General features: G+C 40.3%; 2 protein-coding genes across 4 annotated transcripts in view; one reads left to right on the top strand and one right to left on the bottom strand.

Moving 5' to 3' along the window:
• Positions 1-549: 549 nt before the first annotated feature.
• RPA3 (replication protein A3) overlaps positions 550-13,742 on the bottom strand; it is a 78,263-nt gene continuing 65,070 nt past the window's right edge. Inside the window, exons 1-5 of one of the 2 annotated variants that reach the window (XM_025378618.1) lie at positions 4,343-4,592; positions 3,940-4,201; positions 2,655-2,729; positions 1,476-1,584; positions 550-912 (exon numbers count right to left, since the gene is read on the bottom strand). In XM_025378618.1, the coding sequence (XP_025234403.1) occupies positions 830-912; positions 1,476-1,584; positions 2,655-2,729; positions 3,940-4,038 (366 nt within the window). In that variant the 5' untranslated portion in view covers positions 4,039-4,201; positions 4,343-4,592 and the 3' untranslated portion in view covers positions 550-829. Of the gene's footprint in view, positions 913-1,475; positions 1,585-2,654; positions 2,730-3,939; positions 4,796-13,742 lie in introns of those variants that run through there. The other variant, XM_025378617.1, reaches the window with a different exon arrangement.
• UMAD1 (UBAP1-MVB12-associated (UMA) domain containing 1) overlaps positions 4,262-13,742 on the top strand; it is a 239,389-nt gene continuing 229,908 nt past the window's right edge. Inside the window, exons 1-3 of one of the 2 annotated variants that reach the window (XM_025378614.1) lie at positions 4,262-4,441; positions 5,120-5,302; positions 6,068-6,071. The gene's annotated coding sequence lies outside the window, so the exon portion shown is untranslated. The remainder of the gene's footprint in view (positions 4,442-5,119; positions 5,303-6,067; positions 6,072-13,742) is intronic. The other variant, XM_025378613.1, reaches the window with a different exon arrangement.

Below are 13,742 nucleotides of genomic sequence, written 5' to 3'. Positions count from 1 at the left end.
AAAACAAAACCATCAAGCCTGTAATCCCAAATTACAGAAGATGTAAGATTCTGTTTGCCTTTTCTTGAGATGGAGTTTCGCTCTTGTTGCCCAGGTTGGAGTGCGATGGCACGATCTCGGCTCACTGCAACCTCCGCCTCCTGGGTTCAAGCGATTCTCCTGTCTCAGTCTCCTGAGTAGCTGAGATTACAGGTGCCTGCCGCCACACCTGGCTAATAGAGACGGGGTTTGATTGTATTGGTGAGGCTGGTCTAGAAATCCTGACCTTAGGTGATCCACCCGCCTCGGCTTTGCAAAGTACTGGGATTACAGGAGTAAGTTACCGCGCCCAGTCTGTTTGCCTTTTTAATGTCATCTAATTCATTTTATAAGTAGAGTATCAAGGAAATAATTATCATGGTATAGTTTGGGAAAAGGTGAGTAAATCCCTAACACTGCTGGCCCAAGGTTTTATTTGGTAGGTCTAAACCTTGACCTTACAGCTATGAAATTTCAAGTTTGTGCTTGAATACATGACTAAAACAATGAAAATGAAAAGACCAATAGTATGTACCATTTTAGTTTTTATTAATAAAATAGAAACCTAAACTCAGACAACTGCTTTATTCTTGCATCTAATCTGACCATATATTGGAGTAACAATTCTTTATAAAAGGACTTCGGTGAGAACTGTCAATATATCAGTTCCATCAAAAACTCTAGGTTGGAATATCTTAAAAAGAGTAAATTAAATATGAGAAAGCACAGAAATCTCTCCCTCAAACAAGAGGGGCTTCCTTTAATAGTCTTTAATATAGCTCATTTGCAATTGTATGAAAATCCATCACGATCAATCATGTTGCACAATCCCTAAAGGATAAAACTGAGGGAACTCATGGATAATTTTCACAGCTTCATTGTAAAGTCCAAGATCTGAAAGAAACATTTAAGCAAACATGTAATCTACAGTGGAAAGTTGTAACATCAATTATTATCTAAGATATTTTTACCTATTTCCTTTTTCTCATCCTTTTGGAAGTGAATTTCTAGAAATGGAGATACGGATTATGGATTCTTGTATTTAACTGTGACGCCAAAAAAAAAAAAAAAAAAAAAAAAAAAGACATGGGAGTACCAGCCATTTTGATGTTCATTATACAGGCAGTTTCTGCCTGGCAGTGTTTGGGTGTTATGCATTATTCAGTTCCTTCAATTTATATGTTACAACAAAAAAACTAATACTATTTTTGTTATATTAAAAAAATTACCTTTCGACAAATATTAATTAATCTTTACTGAGTTTCCTACATATATAAGCACTACTTAGAAGCAGGTCAAAACAAAATGTACCCCCATTTTCCTTTAGGATCACAAAATTCTATAGAAATTGAAAATATAGCAGTACTAATTCTCTAGACCAATATATATCAAATTAAAAATAAAAAGTTTTCCTGCTAATTACATAAAACCAGTCAATACTAGAATGCTTTATTTACCAAAAGGATGGTTATCTTCTTTAAACTGGACATAAGATGTACACAAGATGGTGGCCTTGGTGGTTACTTTTCCAACCACTTCCATAATTCCAGAGATTTCTTCATCAAGCTAAGGCACAGAACAAGACGTCAATTTGGTGTTATCACATATTCAGTTGACAATTAATTTGGAAAACTGTTATACAGGTTACTAATCTTTCACTTCAAGTAACAAAGTAATTTTAAAAATTACCAATGCAAAAGTTAAAATGTAACTTGTTAACAAATGTTTGAGTACTTAACTGTCAGCATGTTAACATTCCTGTTACATTTACTAGTAGCTTCAAGTACAAAGCTACAATTCAAGTTAAAGCCGAAATCGCTATTGAAAATGTCCAGCATTTCTATAAGCAGTAATTTCCTATGAGAGGAATCTTCTATAATCTGTATTTCACAATGTGTTCTGTACACATTAACCAAACAGCATATGGATTTGTCTTCACAAAATGCCAAAACAAGTTTTAGGTATTTTAAACATAAAATGCAAAAATAAATAAGTAAAAACTGAAATATATGAACAAAAATAGAAAATAAAATTTAAAACTTTGAGGGACAGGTCGAGGCAGGAAGATTGCCTGAGACCAAGAGTTCAAGACCAGCCTGAGCAACATAGGAAGACTCCATCTCTACGAAAAACAAAACAAAACAAAAATTAGCCAGGCATGGTTGAGCATGCCTGTAGTTTCAGCTACTGGGGAGGCTGAGATGGGAGCAACTTGATCTCGGGAGGCTAAGGCTGCAGTGAGCCACGACGGTGGCACTGCATTCCACCCAGGGCAACAGAGTGAGACCCTGTCTCAAAACAAAAAACAAAAACAAAACAAAAAACCTCTTGAGGAAGAAAAAAACAATTTAAATTTTTCTTATGTGATTTTATGGTCTTTCATAAGGAATGAGAATTGTTATCCAGCATTTATGGGATATTTTCAAAAATCATGAAGCCCAAAAAATCATTGGTTAAAAATGTAAAAGGAAATATAATGAGAGAATAGTACAATAATTTAATTTTTGAGCCAGGGACGTTTTACCAGCTCATCCTTTTTAAATTCATTCCAAAAAATTAGACACATTGGCAACAAACCAAATCCATATGAAGAATTAACTATAATATATATGAGACTTATTAATATTTAAACATACGGGTTCCATCAACTCTATGGTTCCATTTTTTCCTTCTCCATCTGAAAGAATAAACATTTTTCCAGTGGGATGAATCTAAAAACGAAACATAAGATTAAAATCTCACTGAAACAACAAAAAAGTTTGACAAACGATGAGTACATTGATCCTTAATTGAGCACAAATCAACTGTTTTTTGAACAGTGTATTCGTTCTATTCATTCAGTTTATTCAACTTATTAGTTCAAATTATAATCTTACGTTACCAAATGTCTTCATGAAACACAGTTAATTTTGAATCTCAGAAAAACAAGGATTTTTTTTTGGTAGTGTATAAGTAGGTTCTGTATTTGCTAAATATGGCAACCCTATTCTAATAAATCAAAGGAAGCCCACCCTATCGAAAAGTGAAAGCTGCTGGCACTCATGATTTAGACAGCACATATCCCATGGAGGGTATGTTTTAAAAAATCAGGCATGATGAAGTAAAAGGAGAACTGGTTGCTAGAATATCTGTGTTTACTCCTGGGAAGCAGCTGTAAAGAGCGCTGTCAGATCGCGTTTGAATGCCACCTTTGCCACTTGCTGAGTTTCTGAGCATTTTAGTCAACCACCTACCACTCATACTCAGTTTCCCTACTTGGGAAGTCAGAGCAACACTCATTTAACGAAAAGGATGTGTGGATGAAATGAGCTACTAAATAAGTCTTTATATAATAGTTTTCTTTTCCTCAGCTTTTCAGGTCACTGATTCCAAGACTTTGGGCCTGTTTCTCGCCTGTAGAATGAGGGAACTTCACTTTAATAGTGGGGTTAGATAACTCACTACTAGGGGACCCAAAGCGGACAATCAAGGCATGTTTTACAGAGAAGCGATTACGAGGAAACGAGGTTTGCAAAAAGAAGTAATTTCAGAAGAGAAGGAAACCAGCAGATTAGTTTTGTCGGCGTCCGTGACGTCTGAGTAAACTAAGAAATCTGAAGGTAGATGTGGGAGTCGTGTTTGTAATTTCCCCTACGTAAGCACGGCCAGAACGGAGGCGACGGGCACTGGAATTTAGAACGCAGAGCATCTGAAAACACCTTGTTTCCGTGTCATAAAAGAGGCACCAAAATGGGGCTACAACGGCTAAAGAATTTCCAAGAAGTCTCCTTTTGCAAAATAAAGGATTCGGGAGCGCAGTGATCTGAGGCTTTCCGTCCTTTTTCATCCGCCGTTATCCACTTAGAATCCACCACCCAGGCGGTCATGGGGTCCCTCCCTCCAGCTACGGACAGGGGAGCCCATGACTGCGAACCCGCATACCTTTTCCAGCCTCCCTACGAAGCAGACAGGCTTGTCGATGAACTGAGCTAGCATGCCGACGTTGATGCGCGACCTCGGTAACTCCATCATGTCCACCATGATTATGGTCCAAGACTGCAGCTGGCGGGAAACCCACGAACTACTGAAACTGTGCGCCCCGCGGGTGTCTATGGGGCAGATTTCCCGGCACCAATCAGCGAAGACTAGCGCTCCAGCTTCGCCAATTAAATGCGCGGAAAACTAAATCGCAATCGCGCTGTCACTGAAAGGGGTGGAGAAGGGGCGGGATGCGTCCGGAAGTGGAGATTGGCTGCTTAGTGACGCACGGCGTCCTGGAAGTTGCCTGATACAGGGCGAGAGGCAGTGGAGGCGGGGCTTGGATAGGGGCGGAACTTGAGGCTACCCTTCAGCGATCACTGGATTCTCGGCGGTGACTTGACCCCGGAAGTGGGGTGTGGAGCTCCGGTGCCGGTGCGGCGGCGGACTGCGGCGCAAGCCTCAGGTACCTCTTCTCGCGGGAGGCGCCGCAGCCTTACTATTTCCCCATTCTTCCCGCGGACAGAGTCAAAAGAGCTAGGCGGGATTTCGGTACCAGCTGCTGCCGCAGTGCTGTGGGTGCTGCGTACCAGCTGTTACTGTTGCCTCGCCTTCCCTCTTGCCGGTTCTGCGTGGGAGGCGCGGGAGTTTTGCTGAATAATATGTGGTGTGGCGTCGGGGTTGTGATACCAGCCCCCTTGGAGATGGGGAGAGGGGTCATCAGTGATCTTGATCACTTTCTTCAGGCTTTTGCCACTTGTTGGCTGAGGGTCGATTTACTCCCTTCGCTGCGTCACTCTACTTTCTCCAGTTTCTCCACCTGTAAGAAGAGAGAGTGACTCGATTACTTCTAAGACGTTTTTTAGCCCAACCTGGCCACACTGCGGAGGTGCCTGGCCACCCCGCTACCTCCTCCGCGTTGGCAGCCAATAGAAGCAATTAAGGATGGGTAACGGAGAAGGACTACTGGCCACTACCAGAGGAGACAAGCTTAAATCGTTGTTAGACCCCGAGTTAGTGTTCCCCGAGCTAGGGTTCCCCCTCCTGAGGCGTATTTTCCCCATCCGCAAAACGAAGGGTTAGGCGGAATGATTTGCAAGGTACCAGTTGACTCTAACTTTTGGCGGTATGTTTGACTCAACAGTTTAAACCCCCTCAGCAGTCTTTCTACTCTGGAGGGCGATCTGGAGGTCTGGAAGATAACCGATTCCTGGGAGATTGGGGGTAGTCTCCAATCTGTCCCTGGCTCATCTTGAGACCCGAAGCCGGCGGCCTTGCCAGGAATATTCTAGAGTGAATACGCATAAAAATACCTTCAAACGGTACTGTGGAAATGGGACAGAAGTTTTAATTGGGTATTATAACTTTGTGGAAACTGAGTGTGAATTTGCCCAAAGCTACAGAATTGTCATCGTTCAAATTCCCTTAAGCAAAAAAGATCCGATTTGAGACTTGATGTGGCAATTTAAGATTGGAATCTCATGTACGATAATTAAATGATAGTCTCCCTTAGTATTTACTTAGCACTTAATAGGTTTGTCTTAGTTTTACTAACAGGAGTTTAAAGGATTTCATTAAACAGATGTAGAATGTGTGTCAGTGGTGTATAAAAAAGTTGTGGTTGTATTGGTACAAGTCAATAAAGTCCATTTTGTATTAAAGCTTTAAGTCTTTTGTACTTTAGCATTGTTTTTGCAAAGCAAGTTGATGTGCATTATATAGGGGAGAGTACATACATGAATGTCTTTAATAGCATTTTTTTTTTGAGGCAAGATCTTGCTCTGTCACCCAGACTGGAGTGCAGTGGCATGCTCATAGCTCACTGTAGCCTTTAACTCCTAGGCTTAAGCGATCCTCTCACCTCAGCCTGCAAGTAGCTGGGACTATAAGCACATACCACCACACCCAGCTAATAAATAAATATATATATATTTATTTTTGTACAGATGAGGCCTCGCCATGTTGACCAGGCTTATCTCAAACTCCTGGGCTCAAGCGATCCCTCCCTCCCCTCTCTCTCTCCCGAAGTACTGGAATTACAGGTGTGAGCCTTGGTACGCACCCTGTAATAGCGATTTTTTTTTTTTTAAAGAGCAGTCCTGAGAGTACCAGATGTTAATGTCATTGTTTACTTGCAGTGAAAACGACCACTTTTAAGCAAAAGCTTTCTTTTAAAACAGGGAGATGAGCAAGAAGATAATTTAAAAAAGCTTTTTTGCATATTTTTGAGTCACTTAAAATATTATGAAATATATGATGTACAGAGAAAAGTATAGCTTGCATAGTTTTGAGAGAAATGAAATGAATCCATGGGGCCTGTCATTCAGCTGAAGAAATGGAACTTTACCAGTTACCAGTAAATTTTACCAGTTTGCACTTCCCCAGTTAAGCCCTCCTTGCTACAGCCTTAAGTAAACACTATCTTGAAATTTGTGTTAAGCTTTCTAAGCCTTTCTACATAGTTTTATTACACATGCAGGCATTTCTAAATGGCATGTTGTTTACTATTGCCCATCTTTGACTTTATATAAATAGAAATGTATATATCTTCTGACTTGTTTCTTTTGTTTGTTTTTGAGATTCATCTATATTGACGAATGTATGTAGAGCATATTTTTATTTTGTTATAGGTAGGCATGAATGGGGCAGTAGTGGGCTGACCCCCAACCCACTAGAAATGTCGGGTGATGGTTTGGCAATTATCGAATTTGCTTCTCTAAAAATGACGATTCGGCAGCGCCAGGGAGAGGCCATTTCCTGATGGTCCATATCTGTTATCAAAATGTTAATTTAATGTAGACCCGAGGGAGAAACAGCTTCCTGGGCATGCGTATTAAGAGACAAAGATGGTAAAGTATGAAAGTATGATCTTCCAGGTACACGCCACCGGAAAAAGGAAGAAAGCCTCAGATGGGCATGCGTGTAACTTCCTAAAAACACTTCCCGAGGCTAAGGAGGGCTCTGAGCCTGCGGGCAGCCTATCCTAAGGGAAGAATCATGGGAAAGAGACAAGCTTATAAAAGTCCTAGCATCAGGCCCGGTGCAGTGGCTCACAGCTGTAATCCCAGCACTTTGGGAGGCCGAGGCGGGTGGATCACCTCAGATCATAAGTTCAAGACCAACCTGGTCAACATGGTGAAACCCTGTCTCTACTAAATACACAAAAAATTAGCCAGGCGTGGTGGTGGGCGCCTGTAGTCCCAGCTACTCTGGAGGCCGAGGCAGGAGAATGGCGTGAACCTGGGAGGCGGAACTTGCAGTGAGCCGAGATGCAGAGCGGGACTCCGTCTCAAAAAAAAAAAAAAAAAGAAAGTCAGGATCAACTGTTAAGTGGCATACTTGACCTTCTCTCTTTAACTTTCACATTCCTGCTTGTGTTTCTAACAAGCACACCTTTTTTTCTTTCCTGTTTTAATGCCTTTTTAAGTAAACTTCCATTCCTGCTCTGGAACTTGCCAGAGTCTCTTTTTCTGCTTTATGCCCCTCAGTCAAATTTTTCTTCTGAGGAAGCAAGGACTGAAGTTGCTACTGACCCGTAAGGATAGGCTACCGGTAAGTTGGGGTAACTTGGATCTCTGCCACTAGAATTAAAAAAATGATTTCCCCAAATGGTGGTACCAGTTTACCCTCTTACCTGGAGTATAAGAGAGTTACAGTTATTGTATATTCTTGGCAACCCTTGAAGTTTTTTCCCCCAATTTGATGGATATGAAATTTTTTTTGTCATGACCCTAATTTGCATTCCCTGATTACTGATAAGGTTGAACATCTTTTCAGATTTTTATTGGCTATTTCTGTTTGTCTTTTATTCCTTGATTTTTCTTTTTCTTACTGACTTTTAACAGCTTTGTATGAGTGGGATATTGTAATGGTACAAGTGTTGTCCGTTTTTGACCTGTCTTTCCATTTCCTTCCTTCATTCTGTCCTTTTCTTTTTTTTTAAGTAGAAAGACCTCTTTTAATATAGTTAAACCTTTTCCCCCTTAAGTTTAATGTAGGAGAAAAGTCCATTAAAATCTCACTTACAAATTCTTTCATACATACTCTTAAAGGTATTCTATTTTTCCTAAAATTTTTAGAGTTTTGCCTTTCATATTTAATAGTCCGTCATCTAGAATTCACTTTTCATGTATTTTGTCAGATAGGTTTCCAATCTCTTTGTTTTGTTTTAATTTCAATTGTCCTAATGTGATTTGACTGTATCACCTTTTTGCCACTGACCTTCACTTGTCACCTTAAGTTTACAGATATGTGTGGAGTCAATTCTGTTCTATGGATCTATTTTTCTATCCGTGAACCACAACCTATTTTCTTTAATAGTGTAGCCTTATCATAACTTTTGATGTCTGGGGCTGTGTTCCCAGGAATGTCTTGGTTATTTTTATCTCTTTGCTGTTCCATATAGAATGTAGCTTACGAATTTCCATGAAAAACTGTGTTGGAATTTGGATCAAAATTGCATTGAATCCTTGGATGTATTTCAGGAAAAGTAACAGCTGAATGTCAACTCTTACTATTCTTGAGCCATTTTGGTTCCTTAAAATCTTTCCCAAAAGTCTCATACTTTTCTACATAAAAATTTTGACTTTTAGCTTAGATTTATTCCTAGATACCTTTTTTTGTTGCTATTATGAATGGTATCATTTTTTAAATTAAAGATTTTAACTGATTGTTTTAGTATATAGAAATGCCATTTTAAGAATTTTCTATCAGTTTTTTTGGAATTTTCTATTCATATTTGAATAATTACAGTTTTGTTTCTTAAGCATTCTTCCATATTTTATGTATTTTTCTTACCTTTTGCCTAGGATAGAGCCTTCAGTACCATTTTGAATAGAAAGTGTTTAAGTCAAGATGGAGTCTGGCTGCATAAACAAAAGTATCTTTAATGCACAAATGCTTATTCTTACATGTGAAAGAAGTCCACAGCTGTGCAACTTAGTACTTATGTGGTATTGCCACTGAGACTCAGGGCCCCAGGTTCTTTCTGTCTTTCTGTACTTCTACGTTCAATATCTAGTTCCATATTTATGGTTACCTCATAGGCCAGGTAAGTGATGGAGATTCAGCTATCAAGTAAATCCACATTTCATGTGGCAGAGAAGTGGACAGGCAAGAGTATACCTCCATGAGATTCAGCTTCCTTTAAGGAGCATTTCACGAAGTCCTTCCCAACTTGAATTTCTGTTTATTAGGTTAAGGAATTTTCCTTCTATTCCTAGTTTGATAAGCGTTTTAATTGAATGGTTATGGGATTTGGTCAAATGCATTTTTTTTGCCTTAATTGAGATGATTGAAATGAGTATGTGTTTTTCAGTGTTTGAACCAAGCTCATATTCCTGGAAGTTTGATTATGATATATTGTCTTTTATTATATATTCCTGAATTTGATTTGCTGTTGTGTTTGTTTAGGATTTTTTTAAATCCATGTTCATGAGTGAGATTGGTCTGTAATTTTCCTTTTTTGTATATTCCTTGTCAAAATTTGACATTATGGTTATGAGACAGGAGATTTCCCTGGACCCCTTTGTGGGGCTTGCAACCAGAGTGTGACTTGTTTGCTGCCATGAACTCAAATCCCTTAAGGGAGGTGGGGGTTTGCAAGTGAGCAGGTGCAGGAGCTGGGGTGAGTGATTTTGGCCTCCGGCCCCACAGCAGTGTCTAGGGACGTTACAATGCTCTTTTAGCCCTGCCGTCTGGGAATGGCTTAAGTGTTACATAGCTCAGTGGAGTCAGTGTGACAGCCTTTTTGGGTTTCTGCACCCAGTGCATCCTGAATTCTTGTCTATCGTCCAGGAGAAATCAGGTCACATGGACTTGAAAGACGGTGAATGTGGGCATTTTATTGAGTGATGGAGGTGGCTTTCAGTGGGATGGTGATATGGTTTGGCTGTGTCCCCACTCAAATCTCATCCTGAATTGTAGCTCCCATAATTCAAGTGTTACGGGAGGGACTCGATGAGAGAGAACTGAATCATGGGGACAGTTTCTCCCATACTGTTCTTATGGTAGTGCATAAGTCTTATGAGATCTAATGGTTTTATAAGGGGAAACTCCTTTCACTTGATTTTTTTTTTATTCTCTCTTGTCTAACACCATGTAAGACGTACCTTTTGCTTTCTGCCATGATTGTGAGGCCTCCCCAGCCAGTGGAACTGTGAGTCCATTAAACCCCTTTTTCTTTGTAAATTACCCTGTCTCGGGTATGTCTTTACCAGCAGTATGAAAATGAATTAATATATGTGGGGAGCTGGAGAGGGGAAGGAGTGGGAAGATGATCTTCTCTTGGAGTTCGGCTGTCCCATGACCAGTCTCCTCCCTGACCGTCTCCAGCCAAACTCCCCTCGACACTCAGATGCTTCCCCTCTTCTCTCCTCTGCTGCGCCATTCTGCTGCTCTGCCACTTTTCTGCTCGTGGAGCCTGGGGTTTGGGGTTTATATGGGCACAGAATAGGGGGACATAGTGGGCCAAAAGGCAACATTTGGGTGCAAAAACAGCCTGTTCACATTTAGGGCTGTGGAGCCCTCGCCAGGGACCCCACCCTTCTGCCGCCTGTCCATATCAGTTATACTAGTTTTGTGAAATTAGTGTGGAGTGTTTCTTTTATTTATTCTCCAACATTGTATATAAAACTGAAATTATCTATCGAGTGTTTGGTAGTGTTCAGCTATAAAACCTTTTAGATCTGCTATAGTTATCTTCGACTAGAGCTTTAGACATTTCCCACAAGTTTTTATAAGTAGATGTACATTAAGTTCTAAGTATTTTCTAGTTTCCAGTATATTTCTTTTTTGACCCATGCATTATTTTTGTTTCAAAATATGTAGGTTTTATTAAAGTTATTTTGATAATTCCCAATGAAATTGCATTATAATCTGAGGGTATCGTTGGTCTGATTCTTTGAAATTATATGAGACTAATTCTTTGAAATTATGTGAGGCTTGCTTTAAGGCTTATTAGGAACATGGACAATTTTTCATGTGTGCTTGGCAAAAAAATGTATTTTCCAGGTGTTGGATCCAGTGTGTAAATTGCAGTGTTCACATAATTCTGTTATCTTTTTGTCTGCTTGTCTCAATCATTGGTAAATATATGACATAGCCTATAGATGGTAGCATTGTCAAATTTCTTCTTGAAGCCCTGATAACTTTTGCTATATAGATACATTTCTCTAAGAGACAGGGTCTTAGTCTGTTGCTGAGGCTGGGGTGCAGTGGTGTGATTGTGGTGCACTGCAGCCTTGAACTCCTGAGCTCAAGTGATCTCTCCTCAGCTTCCCAAGTAGCTAGGACTACAGGCACATGCCATCACACCCAGCTAATTAAAAAAAAAAAAAAAAATCTTTCTTTTGTAGAGACGGGTTCTTGCTTTGTTGCCCAGGTTGGTCCTTAACTGCTAGGCTCAAGCAGGCCTCCCTCTCCGGCCTCCCAGAGTGCTAGGACTACAGGTGTGAGTCACTGTGCCTGGCCTGGCTTTAAAGTTTTTGTTGTTGTTTGCTACTATTATAGACGTGCCAGCTGTCTTTCGGTTAGAATTTGTTTTATCTTTTTCCATCCTATATCTCACCTAGGGGAGACAAGACCCATGGGCTTGTATGTTCATTTTCTCATTTCTTTTGTGGCTTAGCTGACAGCTGGCCTGGCAGGTCTCAGCTGAAGGTAAAAACAGGCTGATACCAGCCAGTGGGCTCCAGTGGCCCCCTTCTTCTTAAAGAAGTCACTTTCTTCTAAATCAGGAGATTTCCATTAGCACATAATTGCCTAGATGTATGGGGAATGGATTCCTTTCTAAGAGAGCACTAGTGTTTGACAGATCATGAGTGATTTGCTATTTCTCTGCTTAAGTTTTCTCCAGTAAACCTTAGACTTTATACTTGTGTGGCCCTTCTGTTATTTGTGTTTGTGTTGGCCTGACAGCTTTGACTTTTTTTGTATTCTTATGTTTTAGGTTTATCTGTCTTGTAAATAGTGCATATAGCTGGAGATTTGTTTTTTCTGTCTTTTGTCCGTTTATATTTATTGTGGCTACTTATGTATTATGATTTGTCTTAGTCTATGTAGCGTTGCTATTACAGAATACCCCAGACTGGGTAATTTATAAAGAAAATAAAATTGTCTGGGGAACTGGCTCACTCCTGTACTCCCAGGAATTTGCGAGGCCGAGGCAGGTAGATCCTTTGAATTCAGGAGTTAGAGACCATCCTGGGCAACATGGTGAAACCCCATCTCTTCAAAAAATACAAAAATTAGCTGGACATGGTAGCGTGTGTGCCTGTGGTCCTAGCTACTTGCGAGGCTGAGGTGGGAGAATGGCTTGAGTTCAGGAGGTGGAGGTTGCAGTGAGCTAAGATCGTGTCACTGTGCTCTAGCCTGGGCGACAAGACCCTGTCTCCAAAAACAACGAAAAAAAAAGGCCGGGCGCCGTGGCTCACACGTGTAATCCCAGCACTTTGGGAGGCCGAGGTGGGTGGATCACCTGAGGTCAGGAGTTCGAGACCAGCCTGGCCAACATGGTGAAACCCTGTCTCTACTAAAAGTACAAAAATTAGCTAGGCTTGGTGGCAGGTGCCTGTAATACCAGCTACTCAGGAGGCTGAGGCAGGAGAATCGCTTGAACCCAGGAAGTGGAGGTTGCGGTGAGCTGAGATTACGCCACTGCACTCTAGCCTGAGTAACAAGAGCAAGACTCCATCTCAAAAAAAAAAAAAAAAAAAAAAAAGGAAAGAAAAAGAAAAAAAAAGGATGTCTTATAGTTCTGGAGGCTTGGATGTCCAAGGTCCAGGGGCCCACATCTGGCAAGGGCTTGTTATGAGGTAGACAGAAAGGCAAGAGACCATGAGAGAAATGTAAGGGAAGGGGACTAAACTAATTCTTTTTTTCAGGAACCCACTTCCCCAGTAACTAACCCACTCTAGCAATAATGACATTAATCCATTTATGAGGGCAGAGCTCTCACAACCTGGTTACCTTTTATAGGTCCCAGCTCTCAACACTGTTGCATTGGCAATTAAGTTTTCAACACATGACCTTTGGGGAACATTTTCAAACCATAGCAGCATTAATTTCCATGTAATTTTTTGCTTCCTATGTGTTCTGTTTCGTTATTATTTTTTCCTTTCTTGCCTTCTTTCGCATTGATTTTTTTTTTGTTACTTTTTTCTTCTTTATCAGTCTGTGTTAATTTGAATGTTATACATCATATATTTTTGGGAGGGGGGCCACCGTACAAATTTTAACCTGCCGCCATGGTCTGAAAGTTTGTCTCTCCGCCCACCCAATTCATATGCTGAAATCCTAACCCCAAGGTGATGGCATATAGTATTAGGAAGTAGGGCCTTTGAGAGGGCATATGAATTGGGTTCATGCCCTTATGGTGAAAAGATGGTTGTCTGTGAACCAGAAAATGGGCATTCATCAGACACCGAATATACCGGAGCTTTGATCTTACACTTTCCAGCCTCCAGGACTGTGGGAAGTAAATTTCTGTTTGTAAGTTACTAATTTATGGTATTTTGTTATAGCAGCATGGACAGACTAAGAAGCACGCATATTACTCTTAAAGTCGAAAGTTACTTTGGGTCAAGACAGAACCTGTAACTCCATTTACCTTTTCCCAATTTTTATGCTGTTGTCTAGAGATTTAGTTCTGTTTTGATTTCTTGTAATCCCACAATTTACATTCTTGTAACTCTGCCTAGACATTATTATTGCTTTATGCAGTTAATATGCTTGAAATTACCCATATATTTATCATTTTCTTTACTTAA

The sequence above is a fragment of the Theropithecus gelada genome, chromosome 3 (assembly GCF_003255815.1).
Source record: "Theropithecus gelada isolate Dixy chromosome 3, Tgel_1.0, whole genome shotgun sequence".
Taxonomy (NCBI): domain Eukaryota; kingdom Metazoa; phylum Chordata; class Mammalia; order Primates; family Cercopithecidae; genus Theropithecus; species Theropithecus gelada.
Note: the sequence above shows the minus strand (reverse complement) of the source record. Positions and strands in the feature narration are given on the sequence as shown.